At 43.4% G+C, this 20,752-nt stretch overlaps 3 protein-coding genes across 20 annotated transcripts in view; 1 reads left to right on the top strand and 2 right to left on the bottom strand.

The window, feature by feature from the left end:
- The window catches only part of LOC1280408 (uncharacterized), a 61,267-nt gene extending 46,916 nt beyond the window's left edge, over nt 1–14,351 (bottom strand). For 3 of the 18 annotated variants that reach the window (XM_061659940.1, XM_061659952.1, XM_061659955.1), the window contains exon 1: nt 14,091–14,322. The gene's annotated coding sequence lies outside the window, so the exon portion shown is untranslated. Of the gene's footprint in view, nt 1–975; nt 1,360–10,948; nt 11,458–11,954; nt 12,190–13,889 lie in introns of those variants that run through there. The other 15 variants (XM_061659941.1, XM_061659953.1, XM_061659939.1 and 12 more) reach the window with 13 other exon arrangements.
- Nucleotides 14,352–14,598: 247 nt separating this feature from the next.
- The window catches only part of LOC1280413 (uncharacterized), a 21,281-nt gene continuing 15,127 nt past the window's right edge, over nt 14,599–20,752 (top strand). The window contains exon 1 of the mRNA XM_061659937.1: nt 14,599–14,825. The gene's annotated coding sequence lies outside the window, so the exon portion shown is untranslated. The remainder of the gene's footprint in view (nt 14,826–20,752) is intronic.
- On the bottom strand, nt 15,092–18,888 carry LOC1280411 (uncharacterized). The gene is made up of 5 exons (XM_320258.5): nt 18,651–18,888; nt 17,718–18,579; nt 16,727–17,641; nt 15,824–16,660; nt 15,092–15,762 (listed from the first exon to the last, which is right to left on the bottom strand). Exons 1-5 carry the CDS (start codon nt 18,886–18,888, stop codon nt 15,156–15,158), a joined length of 3,459 nt encoding a protein of 1,152 aa, XP_320258.4. The 3' UTR covers nt 15,092–15,155.

The following is a 20,752-nucleotide window of genomic DNA, read 5'->3' as shown; positions in this document are numbered from 1 at the left end:
ACCGTTCCCCACCGAAGCCACGTGTTATCATCGCTCGGGGAAAGGGATGGGATGGGAAGAGGGATGACACGCATACACGAAATTTAAAATAAATTGCATGGAAAATTGATTTTCTCCACTACACCGCTGTGCTGCGCGGGAAGATTACTTCGTGGGTGGAAAATGGGGAGAGGTTCGTCCACCGTTAGGGGTGCTCCATTAGATCGGAAAACATACCCATTTTAAAAGACACGCACACACACGTACATACTCAAGCAGAGAAAAGAGAGATAGAGAGAGAGAGAGAGAGTGGGTGAGGGAAGCACAGGTGAGTCAGGTGGTGGTTCTGGGCTGGTAGGCGTCGCCGAATTCAATTAAGTTCCGTTGAAATTGAAATTACTTCTTGCCCATCGGGAGAGGACAGCCGACATCCGATGGCGATGATGAAGGTTTGGCTTCTGGGAGAATCTTTTCCCAGTGTTTGAGCATCTTTTTTTTCGTTTGTTTGTTTGTTTGCAGAAACCTGATCCTGACCCACGCACACACACACACGCACACAGAGGGGTCCTATCCTTGCAGGTGGTAGCAAAACATGGTTATGTTTACGTGCGTTGGTTTCACCATCAGGCTAATGAACTGACCATGAGGCACATGACGACCAGCCTCCCGCGTGGAACGGAATGGAAACACTTTTTTGCACCCCAGTGGAGATGAATTTCGTTCCTCTTTTTCCCTTCCCTTCTCTCTCTCTCTCTCTCTCTCTCTCTCTCTGTCTTCTCACTCAACCCGGATAGACCGGGAAATCACGTCGGGACAATAATTCATTCACACGTTGTTTGCTAGAATGTGATTATTAGAGGCAGCACAAATCTGTGCAGGTGTGCCTGCTCGGCCGAGGGTTTTTGGGTGTGTTTTTTTCGCCCTCCTCCCCCCGGTACATTTGGTAAAACGCCCCAGGGACTTCGAAAGGAAGTGAAAGTAAATTCGTTTCTTCACCTCCACTGCTCCCCGGATTTTGTTAGGGAAATTTGGTTGCGGCAGTGAGGTGAATTTTTGGAGAGTTCGTGGCGGCCAATGTGTTCTTACAGCCGTCTTTCCATCCTTTCCGCAAGCATTGGAACAAAGGGGAGCGGGGGGGAGGGAGAAAGTTCGGGCCGTGTTGTGGCGATTCCGGCAGTTGATTAAATTAGTGCCATTTGTTGATTGCCGCAGGTGTTTAATTTGGGCAGTGTCCGATTATGTTAAATATTTGATGCCGGCGTAACAGCCTTTTTCGGTAATGAACTTTATCCCGTCGCTGCTTTCCGAGGCGCTGGTTCGGTGTTGGCAGTTAATAATTTTTTGGCCTTTTCCTTGGCTGCGTGGCTCAAGTTTTAATTGCTGGATGCAGGGGAAGAAGAAAAAGACAGAGAGGGAAATTTAGATGATTTTTCAATATAGATTGTACAGGTCATTCAAACCTCAAAGGCTACTCGTTGAAACTTAATTTAAAGGTAATAATTAAAGTGTTTGAATTGTAATTATAACGAGCTTTAAGCTTCCTCTTACTCTACTACATGCAGATGAAATGCGAATAGATAATTAGAAACCTCCCATTAAAGAGCTGGCAAATAATGCATTCGTACACTCTGCATCATTAGTCACAAAACAATGGAGCGAAACTAATAGGCAGGAATAAGAAAAAGCGGGCAGATTCATTTTCTCCTTTTACCGAAGGTTTGTGAGCTACCTTTCGCACGGTTGCATTGGATTGAGCCACTCGCCCACGGAACAATGGAGCTCAGCCTTCCAGCCTCAGTGCACACCCAAAGGAGTCCGAATAATATAATAAAATGGAACACAGCGCCCCAATGGAAAATGGGATGGAACAGGAGGGAGCGAGCGTCTGTCTGTGCAGCTTCATTCAGGGCGGGAGAATAATTTAACCCACTTCTTCGAAACGGCTCCAAACTGGACCTACATTCACATTTGTGCACTAAGGACAGGTTTATGGGGCGCGTTCATCGCCTGCACCGTGCCACAATCGATAAGCCGTCCAACTTGCGCCCACGACAGAGGAAAGCCCAAGGAATCCTCCCTCAGGTGGGACACACTCATAAGACAGTACGGTGTGTGGTACGAAGCTCATATCGCCCGTGCTAGAGAAACCTAACCGACCCACCCACCGAGGTTCGTATCTCGCAACAATGTCGTGCCGATCGTGCCGGCTCGGTTTAACTTTGCCATTTACCAGCACCGCGACACACACCATCAACCTGCCAGGGACAGGCATTGCACGGGGCTGTGGTAATTGTTTGTGACAGTGCCGCTATCGGCCTCCCAACGATCTTCCGCCCGGCCTCGGCGACGCGGGCAATATCCCTTCGCTGTTGGTAAATTTTAAGCCGATAACCGGTGCCCGGGTGTGATACGCCCGCTTTGCAAGACGCTTTGCGCGCTTGCTAGTCGCAACTTATTAAGATCGCTCGGTTACACCTGCCCGAAACGAACCGAGCTCACCGTTGCACAATCGGCCTCTTCCTTTCTGCCTATCTTTCCCCTCGCTCAACCGACAACCGACCGATGATGGTTGGAGTTTCGGGTAGCGAGGGGTCCGTTCCTGGATCAATGAAGGCGAACGGCGTTCTTGCAAACAATGGGCCGCAACATGAAACTCGCCACGGTAGGAAAGTTTTCAGGCATCGGTTTTCTTTTCCGTTGCGCGGTTGGCTCGATTTTCGTAGCTTCTTTTCCAGTCGGGGCTGGGCGGGCAGTTGGAGGGAAAGTCTTACTACGCGCGCTATTATTTAGGAAGTTTGTTCTGAACACTTAAATACAAAGAGAAGGAGAGAGAGATAGAGGGCATTTACGCTTTTCGATTGCTTTTTTGGATAAAATATTGTTGTTGCTGTGCAAATTTTCACACAATCGTTTTTGGCGGGACGGTGTTTTAGGCAGTTTTGGCAGTCATTCTTAATGGTATCTGGCACTCAGTTTTTTACGCTTCTATCTCAATCAATACCACTGCTATTATAAATCATATCCGTGAATGGCAATTGCTTTGCGTTTTTTCAAGAGCAGACAGACCGGGGATGTAAATCAACCTTCGCCAGCTACAACTGCTTCAATAGAATGCTCATTAAATAAATACACGGAGTTACTTCTAATCCTGCTAGCTATTTTACGGCCAACTTTTTCGAGCGCCAAAATAAAAGCATAAAAGTGTTCTGTCCTACTTTTGTTCATCTCTCGCCAAGCGTACCACTGGAAGAGGGGAGAAAACTTAGCTGAAAAGGAATAAACTTTTCGCTGGACACCATAACTCACCGCACACCGCCACCACCGCAACTGTCCACGGCAAAGTGGTAAGTTCTGGCCGTGTTCGCCCGGTGTCAATAAGTTGGGGGAGTGCTTTTTGTTCTATATCCGATGTTTCCTTGGCGCTGCTAAAAACTTATCTAGTCACCTAACGAGAGCCATCTTCTGCTGTATATTACCAATTTTTACGTACACTAAAAGCTAAGTGTGTGTGCATTGCTGTTGCTGTTGAACCCGTGCTGCCCCCGATGCACCTATTTAGCTGTGGCATGCTCATCACTTTCCGGTGGAGTGCATTTTTCAAGCACTTTGGCCACTCGAACCACGTGTCCTGAGGGCACTTGGCGAAACTTGCACAAAATATGTTAATCATTCACTTCACGGACGGTTAGCGAGCGGAATTGTTGTGTTTTGCTCGAAGATCACTCGAAACCCATCGTCCCGCCGCGCGTTCGGTGCAGCTGTACGCCAGTGGAGCGCATAATTATGAGTACAAGTGCATCCCGAAAATGGACCCCGAAACAAGCGCTGCTGCTGAGGAGCTACTGTGTGTGTGTGTTTGTTGTTGAATGTTTTCGCTATTGAAATGCAAATATTTATGCGGCGTAATGTGTTTCGTGAAGTAGACGAGCACTTTCCGAGGTTTCAGGTTTGCTGTGAGCTGCCTCAAAAGACCCGAGCGCTTTTGTTCGGTCGTTTCCGACTTCAAGGACGTTTCTCAAGTTCTGCTGGCTCCAAAAGTTACTTCCGCGCACGGGACGCATAAGCGGTAAATTAATTTTATCTTGCTCCACCGAAACAGGAACCAAGATAAACAAAACATAAGGTTCACCGGCACGGAAGGGTGACGGTTTGTTTCGCTCATTACGATAAGTGTGACGTTTGCTCGAGCTGACATAAATGTCAAGAGGCATTGTTGCTACATGTGTGTGTGTTGCCCCATGTGGCGCACTACAATCATTACACCTTGCAACTACGCCTACTTCAATCTGCCGCGCTAGGACCTACCGCTAGTGTGGGTAAGCTCTAAACCATGTACAGTTCGGTTCTAGAGCTCGAGCAGTACAGACGTAGATGCAGAGTGCTCAGCAAAACAAAAAAAAAACTAAAGACAAGTGTGCGTTAAAAATACTAGCGTGTGGCAGACCGGCACCATGTCGGCAACGGGACAATCCAGCATCAAGTTGGACTTTTCTCATGTCCCAAACAAGCCAACAACTAATGAAGTGATTGACTTCATAACCGGGAAACTTGGAATTTCGATGATACAGGTGAACAGAATTCACCTCCGGACGTCGTCCGTTTCATGTCACGTAGACATCAAGGAGCAAAGTATTGCCTTGGACATCGTAGAAAAGAACGATGGCAAACACACTATTCAGTGTAAAGGTGTGGAATATCCCATACCAATTACTATGGACGATGGGTCAACGATCGTGAAGATTCACGACGCTTCAGCGCAAGTTACAAACACACACATAAAAAACCACATGCAGAGATACGGAGACGTTATCTGCGTTACCGAAGGTGTGTGGAGCGACGCCTTCGCATGTGCCGGTATTCCGAACGGATATCGCTACGTTAGGATGGTAATCAAGAAACAAATACCATCTTATATCCATATCAACGGTGAAACAACTCTCGCTACCCATAGAGGACAGCAGCACACATGTCGCAAATGCGATCATCCCGTACACCACGGAATGACCTGTTTGAGCAACAGAAAGCTCAACAGCCAAAAAACAAACCTAATGGATAGGCTAAAATCGTACGCAGACGTAACGACGAGTGGGATCCAACAGAAACAAAATACACTAAATACAACAACTACGACGAATACAATCCCAGTGGAACAACCACCACAACCTCAACCGGGGACATCGGGACTGAAATTTATACCAATAAAACAAACTGATGCAATGACGAACGATAACAGCACCGTCACAGAGACAGCGGTTAATTTGGAGACCAATAAGGGGTACAGGTCACGATCGCCTTCGGTGAAAAGACAAGCTGAAAAAAAACTGACTGACTTTATAACGGTAGAATCGAAACGATGGCGAACGAGGTATACGAAATCGGCTGAAGACAAAATTACAAAAGGTAGGAGACAATCTCGATAAATTATAATTACTAACACAGCTGAAAAAAAAAACGATTCGACACATCGCAAAGTAAAAGATAATTTCGAAATGGCCAACACCACTACACATTCAAACATAACAGAATTCAAAAAATCCTATCGTATAGGAAGTATCAATATCTGCAATATATCTAACACAACCAAAACAGACGCTCTTATAGCCACAGTAAAAAAGCTAGATCTAGATATAATATGCATGCAAGAGGTCAATGATTCGTCATTGGAAATAATTCAAGGCTATGAATTAATAACAAACATAGATGAACGACAAAGAGGGACTGCAATAGCTTTGAAGCAAGACATTTCATTTACCCATGTAGAAAAAAGTTTAGACGGGAGAATTATATCCCTATGCTTTGGCAGAACAAAACTAATTAATATCTACGCACCATCTGGTAGCCAAAACAGAATACAAAGAGAACGTTTCTTTCAACAGTCGTTAGCATATCACTTAAGACATCCCGTTGAAAATATAATTATTGTAGGAGATTTCAACTGCATTATTGATAAAAAAGATGCACTTGGAACCTCGAACTATAGCCCAGCATTAAGTAATGCAATTGATAATTTGAATTTAGTAGATACTTGGAATTTGTTAAAAAACGATCCAGAATTTACTTACATTACTTCAAACTCTGCTTCACGTATAGATAGGATCTATATATCACGTAATCTAAAAGAAAATCTCCGCTCGGTTGACATTCACAGCGTTTCGTTTAGCGATCACCGTGCTTATGTCATACGATTAGCACTGCCAAATAATAATCAACAAATAATAACAAGGCAAAAGCTATGGTCATATAGGAAATATATTACAACACAAGAAATTCAAAACGAATTCAAAGAAAACTGGATAAGATGGACCAGGCAAAAAAAACACTATGGAAACTGGTTAACATGGTGGATAAAATATGCAAAACCAAAAATCAAAAGTTTTTTCCTATGGAAAACTAAAATGCATTACAAAGAATATAATCAAACGCATGATAGGTTACAATCTAGATTAAATGAATCATATTCGAAGCTTGTAAATAATCCTGATGAAAAAATAACTATAAATCGTTTAAAAGCTGAAATGCTTACACTACAAAGGAAACTGACACAAAACTTTATCAAAGAAAACAATAACTACATTGCAGGAGAACCAATGTCTACTTTTCATCTATTTAAACGAAGGAAAAATCGTAATTTCATTAAAAAACTCCGTTTAAATAATCGAACATTAGAAAACGAAAAAGAGATACTCGACGCCATTCAGGAACAATTCAAGCTACTCTTTTCAGGCAACGATAATTGTTTAAATTCAACTCCAATTATTCCCAGAAAAATACCTGAGGCATGTGAGCTCAATAATGATCTAACAAAAGAAATTGAAACTGTAGAAATATTTCATACCATTCGAACAGCAACTAAAAATCGTAGTCCAGGATTAGATGGTTTACCATATGAGTTCTATGAAACATTTTTTGATATTATTCATAAGGAACTTAATCTTATAATCAATGAAGCTCTTGATAATGATATTCCACCCGAATTTGTTGAAGGAATAATTGTTTTAGTACCAAAAGATAATAATACCTTCGAAATCGAAAATTGGAGGCCTATAACACTGCTCAACGCAGATTATAAGATTTTTAGTCGAATTTTGAAATTCAGAATGAAAAATATCCTTGACACACACAATATCCTAACATCTTCTCAGAAATGTGGCAACGGAAAAAACAATATCTTTCAGGCACTTCTTTCGATTAAAGATAGAATTATGAACCTCAAGGAAAAGAAAATAGCAGGAAAACTCATCTCTTTTGACATGGAAAAGGCATTTGATCGAGTCGACCATACATATTTGTATAAAACCTTGACGGCAATTGGATTTAAAGAAAACTTTATAACGCTCATCAAAAAAATTTACTCAGTATCTACTTCAAGATTGTACATAAATGGATCCCTCCAAGAAAAACTTCATATAAAAAGATCGGTAAGGCAAGGAGACCCCATGGCAATGCATTTATTTACCTTGTATATACACCCGCTTCTATGCAAATTAGAAAACATATGCAACAGTCAGAATGATCTAGTCAACTGTTATGCAGATGACATTTCTATTATCACAACGGATCTTAATAAAATATTCAACATAAAAAAAGCATTCGAGGAATACGAAACTGAGTCAGGAGCAAAGCTTAACACAAACAAATCCCTGGCAATGGACATAGGAGTAGTCAATAATCAAAATAGAATCAACACAGAATGGATTGAAAACAGAGAAAAAATCAAAATCTTAGGGATTCTATTCACAAACTCATTTCGTTTGACGATGAAATTGAATTGGGAAGCGACAACACATAAGTTTGCTCAATTAGTAAGACAGCACAGAATGAGGGAGCTCAACATTCAGCAACGGGTTATACTAGCCAATACTTTCCTAACATCGAAATTGTGGTACATTGGATCAGTTATGACAATAAGCAAATACCATCTTGGGAGGCTTACATTCTATCTGGGAATATTCATATGGTCAAATGGAGGGCCAAGAGTAAAAATGCAACAACTTGCTCTAAACAAAGCCAAGGGAGGTCTTAACTTGCTAATACCAGAACTCAAACTTAAAACATTATTGATCAACCGACACCTAATTGAAAAACAACACATGCCATTTACAAAAAGCTTCTTGAATCAAATAGAAAATCCACCTAACATTAAAGATCTCCCATCATTCTATCCTTGTTTAGTGCCAATAAGAACTGAACTAGCCTATTTAAATGATAGATATAAAAATAATCCTTCAGCAAAAGAAATTTACAAAAAAGTTACGGATTCGCTTCCTCTACCACATATTCAATCTAAAACACCATCACTGCATTGGAACAAGATATGGCGTAATATTAATAATAACAAAATGAATTCAAAACAACGAAGCTACTATTATCTTTTGGTAAATGAAAAAATTATGACAGAAGAAATTAAATTTAAATTCGGAATGAAAACAAACCCGAACTGTGAGAAATGTGGAAATATCGAAGATCTCGAGCATAAATTTAAAGATTGTAAAAATATTAAAAACATATGGATATTGTTTACACAAATAGTGAAGGACGAGTTGCATATAAAACCAAATTTTCATGAACTTATTAAACCAGATATGAATAATATAAAAAAAGAAAAAAGAGCTAAAATTATGTCATTATTTATCAATTATTTAATATTTATTTACAAAGAGAATTTCACCAATAGCATAGGCAAAAATCAATTGAAAAACATAATATGTTAAACAAGAATTATTATAGATTTAAGCTAGCAAATAAGAATTTTTTGTTATAAGTGTGAATAAACTGTTCTTTGTTTTATAAAAAAAAAAACCATAGAGCTAGAAGTTTGTGGGGCGATGCTAAACGGTTTCCCAAACGCACCGAGAAAACAATTCTTTGCCCAACGACATACATAAACACACACTTACCTAATGCAGTTTACATCAAAATTTCAACCTGGTGGTTGAAAACTTCCTCTATTCTCCGGTAACAGGTAAGTATTCATTTCACGCATTTCCACTCCTTGTGGTTGCTCTAACGGAAAAATGAACCATACCAGCTTCCGTTTCAGCTCTAGAACTCTCTCTCTTTCTAAAAACCGGGAGAGCATGTGCTTTTCCGTAATTAAAACTACATTTCAACTACAACTCTACGCAAACGTGAAATTCGCCGCCATTGAGGTTTTGGGTTCGTTGAGTTCGTCTGCTGCGGAAACAGGTGGAAATTTCAATAAAATATGGCGCCAAAAGTGGACCTGGTGTAAGTGTGGGAGGCGCGTGCTGGTGAGTGTACCATTTGTTTGTCCCTTTCCCTACGCGACCCTTTGCTGTAGTCAGTGCTTCATGCGGGTAGCTTATTTCCCGTGAAGAACTGTTCCGCGCAAATAGTGCACTGTTGAGTACAACTGTGGACCGATGCAGCTGCGACGGTCACCGGCGAGCGCATCTATCTGTAGGCCATTGCCAACCTGACGGAACGATGCTCACTACCGAATCGAAGGTGGCCGTAACGTAGCACGCTCTCTCCTCGTTTCGGGAACATTCTATCCCGGAGACGTATGCAAGCAAGCCAATCTAGGAAACTGTTTTTTTTTCCTCTTCTTTGCTTTCAATTTCGGGAAGCACCGTAACGAATCGATTTCCGCATTAATCTGGGTTTTCGGGAGCGCCGTGCTCCGTGGCAGAAGCGTAGTGGATTTGAATAGTACGTGAGCATAAGGAAATGTGTGTGTAACAGGCAAAAGGTTATGTTAACATCCTTTCCTTTACCGTAAAGCCTGCCCCCGCCGGATCTCTGAATGTGGCTCCCCGGGCTCCCAAGTGTGACGAAGGTGGTGAGCCCGGCAAAGCATAATATTCAACACGGACCTGTCAAATCCCATTGATTTACGTGCCCCATCCCAACGAGCATGGGTTTATTAAAAACTGGTAAGTAGATAAATCAAGGCGAAACTATGTTCAGCACTTTTCTCCCCTTTTTTTGTCCGGCTTTCTAACTTTTATCCATTAATCTGCTCCTCCTTATACGCTTGCTTGATTTTCTGATTCTTTTTTGTCTCTCGTTTCCGTTTTGCTTGTAAATCTGAAGTCTGGAAAGAAAAGCGGCGCATCCAACTTCAAAACGAACAGAAAAAAACTGGACCATGTTTATCGAAAACCGTTCTTTTCTCGTGAATTTTAAGATGGAAAAGTTGTCCATAAGGCAACGGACGACTTGTTTGTTACTGAATATTTAGTCGAAATTGTATGTGACATGCTGTTTGTCAGGCGGTCCCGTGGTATAGTCGTCAACTCGAACGACTCAATAACATGCCCGTCATGGGTTCAAGCCTGAAATGGACCATCACTCCGTTGCAAGGATGCGTACTATCTGGCTTGCGTGGTAATGAATTATGTCTCGAAAGCCTGTATAAGCCAGGCATGTTCGCGAAGGACGTGTTATACCAAATAGAAGAAGAAGACTGACTCTCGCTCTCTCTCTCTCTCTCTCTCTCGCGTGCGCTCTTTCTTTCTTTCTCTTTTACGTCGTTTCAGCTATTCGTGCAATCGACCGAGAGGAACGTAAGGACGCACTCATTTTCCTCACGCACACAAGCACCGGAATCCTTTCGGGGACGTGATCGGTCAATTTTTCACTAATTTTTGGAAATTTATGCGATTTTTGGTGTTTTTTATTAAAAAAAATTACAATTAATGGAGAACTTAAATGGAGAACTTAATGGAGATTAATTTAAAATAAAAAATTTGTACCCGCGAAAAACGACTCTTTAAAGGCGTCTGAACGGACAGCTTAATAGAGTCGTTTTGTAAAAGTCTTCACTTGAAACATTCTCATTCTTGTGTTTTTATCACTATTGTTAGCTTGTGCTAGCAACACAGCGCATATATTGTGGTAGAGAAGATGAAAACAGCAGCCGTTGTGGCTCAACATACAACCAAAAGAAAAGGATCAAATGAACACACAAATACACTTACAGACTAAATTTGTGCTAGGAACTCACCTGGTGGGAAAACTGTACGTTAACATTCCACTTGGAAACCCTGAACCTTTTCTTCTTTCCACCACATGCTTTTCTACAAACAAGCTTTCCTTTTTGATTGTTTTAGCTTTAACTTGCCATTGCTTGTCTTTTTTACCACCTCCACCAATGGAACCAATGTTTCCTTCGGGCCAGACATTTGTCTAGTTGTTTGTGCGAATTCTGCCGCCCGAATGTATTCCTGCTAACCTGCCGATGGTTGCTCCGGATCACACCAACACCCACATGACCGACTAGCATACGAATACACATACACACACATAAATATACACGCACACACGTATACAAACAAACGAGCAGATAGGAGGACTTTTTTGAGGGAAAAATCTTTCACAGAAAAATAGAGTTGCGATGTTAAAGCGCTCCAATACTCGAAAGCAGTATGACGACCAAGTTAAAATTCTATTTGGGATCGCTATTTTATGTTAGTGATTGCACAGAGACACAAACGTACACACACATAGATAAAAACACACACACACTAATACAACTATATGGTTCCGTTTGCAAGAAGCCACAGGACAGCCGTCAGAATGTGGAGGAAAAATCGATAAAAGTACTACACAAAAGTGTCAAACGAAGGTTTCTAAAACAATTTCGTATGGATGGCATGCTACTGCATTACTGAATGCACAACCAATGCATTACACGGATTGAGGAAAGGTTTTTTGTTTGTTTAGCTATGAATTGAAATCCACACTAACAGGGAAAATCACACACTGTCACTGTTCACATTGGTTGCATTTTGCTCGTACGAAGCGTCAGCCAGAGGACACATTTGAACATAAAAATTGAAGTAGCCCTTAAAAGTTCTATTCCAGTCACAACACCGTTTGCTGCTTGCCCATCGTCTTCGGCAGGGGCGCGCTTCTTTTTACTAGATGGAATGGTTCACCGAAAGGCTCACTGAACTCCGTTAGGTCCAACTCCCAACACTATCCTATACTAGCTATATTCCACCAATTACCATTAAAACTAGCACGAATATTTTCCACTCGGCACGGTAAAACAGAAACAGCAAGCCCAAACGTGTGATCCTCCAAAGGTACAGGACATGGGTCGGCTGGTTGGCCGCCGCGAGTTCGTTATGAAACGGCTTCACCGAGTCTGTGTCCGCTACTGAGACGGCCGGAAAAATCCGAACCCACTCGCATGGAACGACTTTTTCCAACACCTCCAGCCTCGAAGGACGGCGCTTCAAACGGGTGGCTTCGCCGTGAGTGCCCGGGAGCGGAAAGCCACTCACTCGCGTCCGACCGTGGGCAACGCGCATGTCCTTACGCATCGCACACAAACACTACTACGGAAGGACGTCTGTTTGCTACACGCAGACATTTTACCATCGTTTGTGGTATTGTGGCGTTAGTATGAGTGTGTGTGTGTGTGTTGTGTTCTGTACAGATACAGTGTTGGGAAAGTGCGTTTTCTCTCTTGTTTTCTTGCTTTGAGCAGCTCCACACATGCTGCTACATCCTCCTACTGCCTCCTATCGGGCGTCTCCATCCCGTGCGCAGTGTGGTCACTCAGACTCTTTTGTGGGTCGCGTGGGTGTGTATGCGTTGTGTGAATGAAAATGCAAAATTCATCGGCGTGTAGGCGAGGCGACGTTGCTATTTAGGGCGGGCGAGCCTGATGAATGATGACGGCAATGATGATGATGATGGTGGCAGTGGAGTCCATTGGTGATTCGAGTGAGGATTTTCTCGTAAAATCTCTCGCAATAAAACGAAGAGTCTATGGTGGGTTTAAGGTTTCAGGCGAGGTAAGGAGGTAGCGGGGTAAAAAAGAAATCTCCCGAAACAATCAGGCCAATTCAGCGCTTCAGGAGAAAAAGTGCAAACGTTGTTGTTTTAGTGAAGTTGAAAGTATAAAGTTTATATAACGAGTTGTTACATTTTCGTATGTTCTTTAAATTGGAAAATAAATATTTGCAATTTTTTTTCTTAGTTTGTCAAACTTCATCTCTTGTTTGATGAAACAGAATTAAAAAAAAAGTTTTTAATCCGTTCTACCTTTCAAACTATACCCCGTCTTCGCATGTCGGTAAAACATTTCCCGCCAGAATCAATAAGCAAAATTTGTCAAACACGTTAAAAGCAGTACGTTGACAGGATATAAAAATCCACTTTGTCAGCAAAAACTGTCACGCACGGCCACGCAAGCAAGCAGGCAAAAAAAAAAAAAATAGAAATGAAATCGTGTAATTATTTTTCTCCCATTAATGCTACGCTCGCTACTATTACGCTACGCTACCAGCCGCCAGTTGCCTCGAGGTGCATTTCTTCGTGCTGCTGCTGCAGCCGTCACTGCAGCAGTCGCCCAGACGCGGTGCGGTTTTATCGTGCTGGGTAATCGGTCCCAGCCCGCTACCCCATCCCCCATGAAGCGGGAGAAGGACGCACACAGACAGGCATCGGAAAAGCCTCGGCGGAGGCAATTTTTAGTACTCCGGCTCGCGTAGCGTTGCGTGAAAATCGATTTTACGGCGATACAAATTCCGGCCTACGCCGCCGACGACGACATCGAAACGCTACCGTCCCCGTGAATCGTCTCCCTTCCTCATTATAAACAGCGACACACACTCACTCACACATACATAATGCCTAAGACACTACACGTCCATGCAGACTCGCAGTGTGGTTGTGGTGCGGGATCTCTCGGCACACGCATTTCCCGCGAATGGACCGACTGCACTTTGGGTGTTTAGGGGGGAAGGGAGATAGTGAGTGTGTGTGTGTGTGGGTGTTTTTTTTTTGTTGCCCTATAGAGTAGCGGTTTTGGTGAACGGACGTTCGTGAGCGTGCGCGTATGCGGGTGAGTGCAAACGGGCTTTAATTGCTCTCGGCTTTGACGTTTGCGTAAGGGACAGAGGGCGCTCTAGGACGCTGACAGACATACTCACATACACTTGGAATGCGGGAGCTCAATTCGTCTGCACTCAGCCCGATTTGTTCACCTCTCCGTCTCGTTCTCACATTTATGTTAGTTCAAAAATGTTTTCTAACTGCTTGCGATGCTGTTTGCCGACTGTGGTTGCGTTCTCTCATTTCTCTGGCTGAGGAATAATAATAATAAATCACTGGCGGCCATATTTTGCACTCACCTGCATGAGGCTATCTCTTTTCGGCACCGATTTTGCACTTGAAAAATGCCCCAGAAAACCCGGTCGTACGCTCCGCTACATTAGCTCCCTCTATTAAGGAATAGTAGAAACGGTTTGAACTATTTGCTAACGGTTGAACTGTGATATCAAGATAACAGCGATAGTGAATTCAGTAATATTAGCAGTAGAATGAGCGTTACGATTGCACCCACTTCAAGCAGACGCCGATGAAACACTGTTTCATACCCCTTCTTGATACGATCTGCTCACGGTTCATGCACGCCTCGATTGCTTGATTCATTCTATAAATAGACTCGCAGTGTCTTATCAGCAGCAAGCGTCGATAGTTCATCAGATCCACCCGGTGCCATAGGAGCAGGGAGGGCCAGTGCATTATAAAATGAATAATCAGAAATGAAATAATAATTTGCATACAGCGTCCCAATCGGCAATGGTTTGCAGTGGTCTCGAAACTACGCACCCTGGAATGTTTGCTGGCGCATTCGTTTAGCGTTCGCAGGGACTTTCTTCGCAACTTTCTTCGCCCGCTTTGCGATGCACATTCGAACCCCCGGAGCCGGCAAACGAAGCGACTTTGACAGCGTGTCGGGCACTTTTGCAAACGCTGTAGTTGGCGAGACCATTTCAAACACGATAAGACTGCAGTTTCAAACGGCATCTGTTGCAGGTCGTGGTCGTGCGATGCTCGAGTGGTGCACTATCAGTGGTGAATGGGTAGGGCAAAGAGTAAGAGGTGAAAGGGAGGACAGTTTGCGATTGAGGGAAGGAAAGGAAGGAACTGAAGGGTTACAGCGCAAGTGCAAGTGCAAGTGACAAGATTAGCTCGCGAGGGTTGCGCATTGCTCATGAAGACGTTAGCGTTGCAGTCGAACACTAGTATGGCTGATGCGGAATTTGGAAGATTCGAATCCCTTCTTCGATTCGAATTCTTAAGATTCGTATTTGTCTTCGCTAGAGTTTAAAGCTAGTTGCACACTGAATTAGATTCGAGCTGTTTTTATTTATTTGGTCGTTTCGCAAGCCGGATGAAATGGGTTAACATGTTCAAAATCTAAACTGCTCTCGATGCCGTCTACCGTTCAGCTGAACTGCTGGCTGCTCCATTGTTTCCAGTATCCAATCCAAATAGGCATCTGTGTTTGTATAGATAGCCGGATAATAGATACTACAAGCTTTAGGAGCGGTGACAGTAAACCCGCGCAGAAATTGTCTATGCTTCGATCTTAGTAATTGCAGTGAGTGAAGTGAAGCGCCAGTGAATAAACCAACACATTCATCATCGGTCGTTCGTTTGGTAATCACACAATGTGTCGACCTATCTATGGTGTAGCTCACCTTCAAGCCTTGCCACCGTTTTTGACACTCTGCCATATCTATGTACCTGCCATTAATATTCGTTATTCTGTACTCAGAATCTGAAGTTGAAGTATGCCCAACCAATATCAAACTCAATGTATCATAACTACGTATTTGATTGATGGTTGGCAAACAGATGGGTTTTATACTCGACGCAGACGTATCTACAGAGCTGCGCAGCAAAGCCAACGCGATATCGTTATAATGATTGGTTCTATTGTACCGCGGATGAACGAAGATCTTCTGAGTGGCAATTTGCTGAACATCCATATAATCACCAAATTGTATGATGTGGCTGAAACCGAAACCAAGATGTTAAGATAGCATGCCTACGTTAACCCCACAGCCATACTTACTCTGCACTAGGATCTTCGAAACAGTCTGCTGCGCTAATAACGTACCAGTCGCTAATGAGTGTCGCCGAGCATCTGCTTTCATTGAAAAACGGTGCATTGGAGAAGACATATCCCATCCATGGTGTTGGATCCCTTCTGGACGATATACCGCAGGTGTTAAAATTGAACAATGTCCTCTTGGAATCATACTGAACAGGCCTTAAATTCACCCGTTCATTTCTCGTTGCGCTCTGGAATGAAGTTTGTTGCTCCTTTTCCTGCATATTCGCCAATACCCATTCAAGATCCGACATCACAACCGCGTCAAACAAGTACGGACCGTAGACCAGTTCCTCATAAGTATCCCGTATCTGGAAATTCATCCCGTACAGAAAGTAGCGCGTGCGTCCTCCGTACCCAACCGCCATCTGAAACGGACTGCCCATTGCGAGGGACATTTTCGTTTGTTTGAACTTATCTGCTTCGATTGCACATGACGGGTTCCCCTCGGAGGGTGGTAAAAAGCCCTCACGCATTAATCGTTGTCGGCATGTCGGTTTGTCTACCATAGTTAGTTTCTTGCTTTCGATGGCATACGAATTACTACTGGCGGATGATACAACCACTTCCGTGGGCTTGTTCCGATATAGCTGGTCCATGAAGGGTAAACAGATCGGTTTGATGTAGGGATTGGTTAGATCAGCCGGTTCCAGCAGCTCTATCAGGGCAAAGATTTGCTTAGATTCGTCGGCTGGAGGAAGGATAACGTTCTTGATATCCACCTCCTGGTATGTTGGTACACATGTAGGGGGAAAGCATGGCACGTCAGGATTAAATTTACCCAAGACAAGATATCGCCTGCAACGATAAGATAAAATGGCTCAAAGAGTGTTAAGAGCTTGCACTCCACGTAATAATACATACCATGTTGCACCGTTCTGTACACTGCTTTTGGGGACCAAAGCATACCATTCGCTTATGAGCACTGCCAAGCTCCGCGTCGAAGGGGACTCATCGGTGGAATTTTCTATCGCGTCGAAAAATCCAATCCAAGGCATGACAGCCATTTGACCTAAGTTTTGGTTACGCGTGCTGGTTAAACCACAAGTGTCCATATTGAAAAGACGTAGATTTTCCTTTCCCGGCTGCTGTTGTAACTTGCTCCACTCCGACTCGAGTGTTTGTTCAGTTGTGTTGACGGTTGCAATTCTAAAAGCATTCGTGGGCTCGAGCGTGTTGTACTTCATGTTGTACAGTATCCAGTCGAGATACGCTTCGGCATTGCTGAAAACGGTTGGCAGCGCCTTTGAGTCACAGATCGATCCAAGCAGCTTGAACCCTCTCAAAAAGTAACGCTCCACACCATTGATCATCCTTATCTCGTGCAGCGGTGTTCCCTCTGTCATTGAAAAGCAATGCTGTGCATCCTGCTTGTTTGCTATCTCTGTACAGAAGCTATTTTCTAGATTCAACGCCAACTTACTGTCGGCGTACTGTCTTCTGCACTCGACGGACTCCACATAGCGAATGGGAACGGTTTTTAAAGAATTGCCTGTGGATGAAAGCACCGCCACGTGCAAGTTTCTCTTTGCGTTCGTTCTTAGCTCGGACGTAACAGGTACGCAGATAGGCTTCACATTAACCTGGCTGGTGTCTGCTGGGGTCAGCAGCTCGATAAGTGCGATATTGTTGACATCATTAGTCCTGTCAAACTTTGGATGAATTATGAAATTTTTAATACGCCGTTGTTGTGAAGGATGGTGACAAAGGGTCGACCCATTTTTTACGAAACATTCCGCATCCGGGGATTCTAGTCCATATCCAAGCAACACATACGCGCTTAGTGAAAGAAACATTAAATATTTTGAGGTTAGTAGAAGGTTCTATACATAACAAGCAAAAGATTTTGACTTACTCGACGCCATTGTTTTCGAAGCAATCTGCCGGCCCCACCGCATACCAATCGCTTATGAGCGTAACAACACACCTATGTTTGTTTTCATGTTGTGACGTGACATACCCAACCCATGGCAGAGTCCAACTGGTATTATAATTGTCTACCTTAGATACTTTCACACCACACGTTTTGAAGTTGAACAGGCGTAGCTTTTCCTCATAATCTATATCCAGCACGTCGCTGTCGTAGGAAAGCACTCGCTGATCAATGTACCGCTTAATCCAATTCAGGTACTTGGCCACGTCGGTATAGGCGGTGGGCTTTAGCGGATCGCATAGCGTCGTGTTACCACGCTCTGGAGAGAACGACACCAAGCCTCTCACGTACCATTTGCCATTGGTTTCGAAAAACATACCGCCACCGCTATCTCCGTTGCACGCACTTACACCCGTTTGTCCTTTCCCACAGAACATATCCGACGTCAGATGTGTTCCAAACACATTACGATCAGTTGCAATGCATGTCAAAGGATCCATCACACCGATCAAAGCCTGTTTCAGTTGATCCGACACAACATTATGCTCGTTCGAACCAAATCCAACAATCGTTCCGTTTCTACCCATGATCGTATCCAGCTTGCTGTCCATTGTCCACAGACAAACGGGTTGAACATACTTCGTCATGGTGATGTTGGAGCTTAGCTTGATCAGAGCAATGTCATTGATGATGCTGCGTTTACTAAATCCCGGATGTACTATTATGTCGCGCACATCGAACGTCTGCGTGTGTTCACTACTTTCATTAAGATTGATCCGGCCCACGTGTACTGACACGCGAGTTTTCGAGATCACACCGCTGTCAAGATACACGCAATGGGATGCTTACAAACATAAATTAAACATTATTAATTATTACTCGTAACGTGAAAGACTACATCACATTACACCATACCTGTGAGAATGGTACTCTCATCAATAATGGATCCACCGCAAGCATATTTATTTTTATGATAGATCGTCGCATGCCACGGCCAGTGGCCAGCCCTGGCATCAACGCCATTGTGAATATAATATTGCGTTTTCACTTTGCGTCTACCGCATGTTAAATGATTCTCTTCTTGTCCACATGTATGTGGCACTAAGTACAGAAGTGCTAACACAAGGAGAAATCGTTTCAGCGGACAACGCATAATACCACAATCAAACACACAACGTTTTCCGAACAATTAAATCCCGGCTCCTGAGGAGGAAACAACTGAACAAACTGTGCTGTACCGCTGCCAAACTGTGAGTGATCCTAATAGTAACGATCCATGGAGCAGATGGCTATTGCCCTAGATTTTGCTATCACGGGCAAGGGAGATTGTTGTAACGCAGTGTTAGAACTTGCAAAAAATCTCAAACCCAGGGCCAAATAGGACGTACCCTGAAGCATAGAGTTATTTATTGTTTATAGTTTATTGTCTTATTGAACATTGTTCAACGGACGGGCACGTCACGCGTTCAAATAAGACCTTGCAAACTGGCTAGCGTGAACTAAGCAAATTACCGATAATCAAGCCCAGTAGTGGCTAAGGAGGTCTTGACCGACTAAGGTTGTTGCAATAAATAATCTAAAGAAGTAAAGACGGCCCTTTGATCTCATCAAACCAGCTACAATCATGCATCGAGCTCATTGTATTAATAATCGTTGAAGGCTCTGTAGACAGCAACTACTGGCGTTATCTGCAGAACTTAGGGACGGAGAAGAGTTCAATTGCGAATCGCGTAACCTTGCGCTCAGTGTGTGCTGTATATTTGCTATACTTTTTTTATTTTCGTGACGCATTGTGCGTTTAATCGTAAAGATTTTATTTTCATTTATCACTAAATATAAGTTCCTTTTGCAGATCAAACGGCAAACCCACTGGCTGCTCCATAGTTTCCAGTATCCAATCCAAATACCCATCTGTGTTTGTGTAAACGGCAGGATAATAGATGCTGCAACCTCTCGGCAAGATCACATCAAATCCGCGCAGAAAGTGTCTTTCATTCGATTCTAGTCTTTGCAATGAGTGAAGTGAGGCCCCAGTGAATACTTGAACACACTCATCATCCTGTGTTCGTTTTGTAATCACACAATGTTTCATGTTATCTATGGTAAAGCTCACCCTCAAACCTTGCCACCGATTTTGACACTCCCTGTGATCTATGTACTTATCATCAACGGTGGTGATTTTGAAGTCTGTAAGTGAATTTAAACTAGAAGAGGCCATTACCAAGCTCGATGTATCATAACTACGTATTTCATCGATAATCGGCAAGCAGATGGGCTTCACATTCGGTTGAGATGTATCCACAGGAGTAGCAAGCTTAGCCAACGCAATATCGTTGCCATAGTTGGTTCGATTGTAATGCGGATGAAGAAAGATCTTGTGGGTTGCAACGCGTTGCTTAGGAAGAGGACATGATGCAGAGTTATTTGTCTTAGTGCATTCTCTCTGGGCCGTATCACTTCCAATCCCGAATTCTATAATGTTTCTGAAAACAAAAACAAAAAAGCTGTTTAGTATATCCAGCAAACGCCAAACCACACAGCCGATCTTACTCTGTGCTTGCATCGCTGAAACAATATCCTGGACCAACAACGTATCGGTCGCTAATGAGTGTCACCGAACATCTGCTTACGTTGAAAAACGGTGCATTGGATAATACATTCCCCATCCATGGCATTGGATAGCTGCTCGATGATTCCCCACAGGTGTTAAAGTTAAACAATGCCCTCTTGGAAGCATGCTGAACTGGGCTCAAATGCACCCGTTCATTCTTGCCTGTGCTGATGAATGAAGTTTGTCGCTCTTTTTCCCGCATGCTCTCCACTATCCAGTCAAGGTCTTTCTTCTGAACCGTTCCAAACAGGTACGGCCCATAGACCAAGTCCTCGAAAATATGCGGCTGGTTACCATCCATTCCGTACAGAAAGTAGCGTGTGCGTCCTCCGTACCGTATCGGCATCTGCACCGGGCTGCCTAGGTTTGAAGATAAAGGTGTTTGTCGGAGCTTTTCCGCCTCGAT

This window comes from Anopheles gambiae, chromosome 3 (genome assembly GCF_943734735.2).
Source record: "Anopheles gambiae chromosome 3, idAnoGambNW_F1_1, whole genome shotgun sequence".
Lineage (NCBI taxonomy): Eukaryota > Metazoa > Arthropoda > Insecta > Diptera > Culicidae > Anopheles > Anopheles gambiae.
The sequence above is the reverse complement of the archived record's forward strand: the minus strand, read 5'-3'. Positions and strand labels throughout refer to the sequence as shown.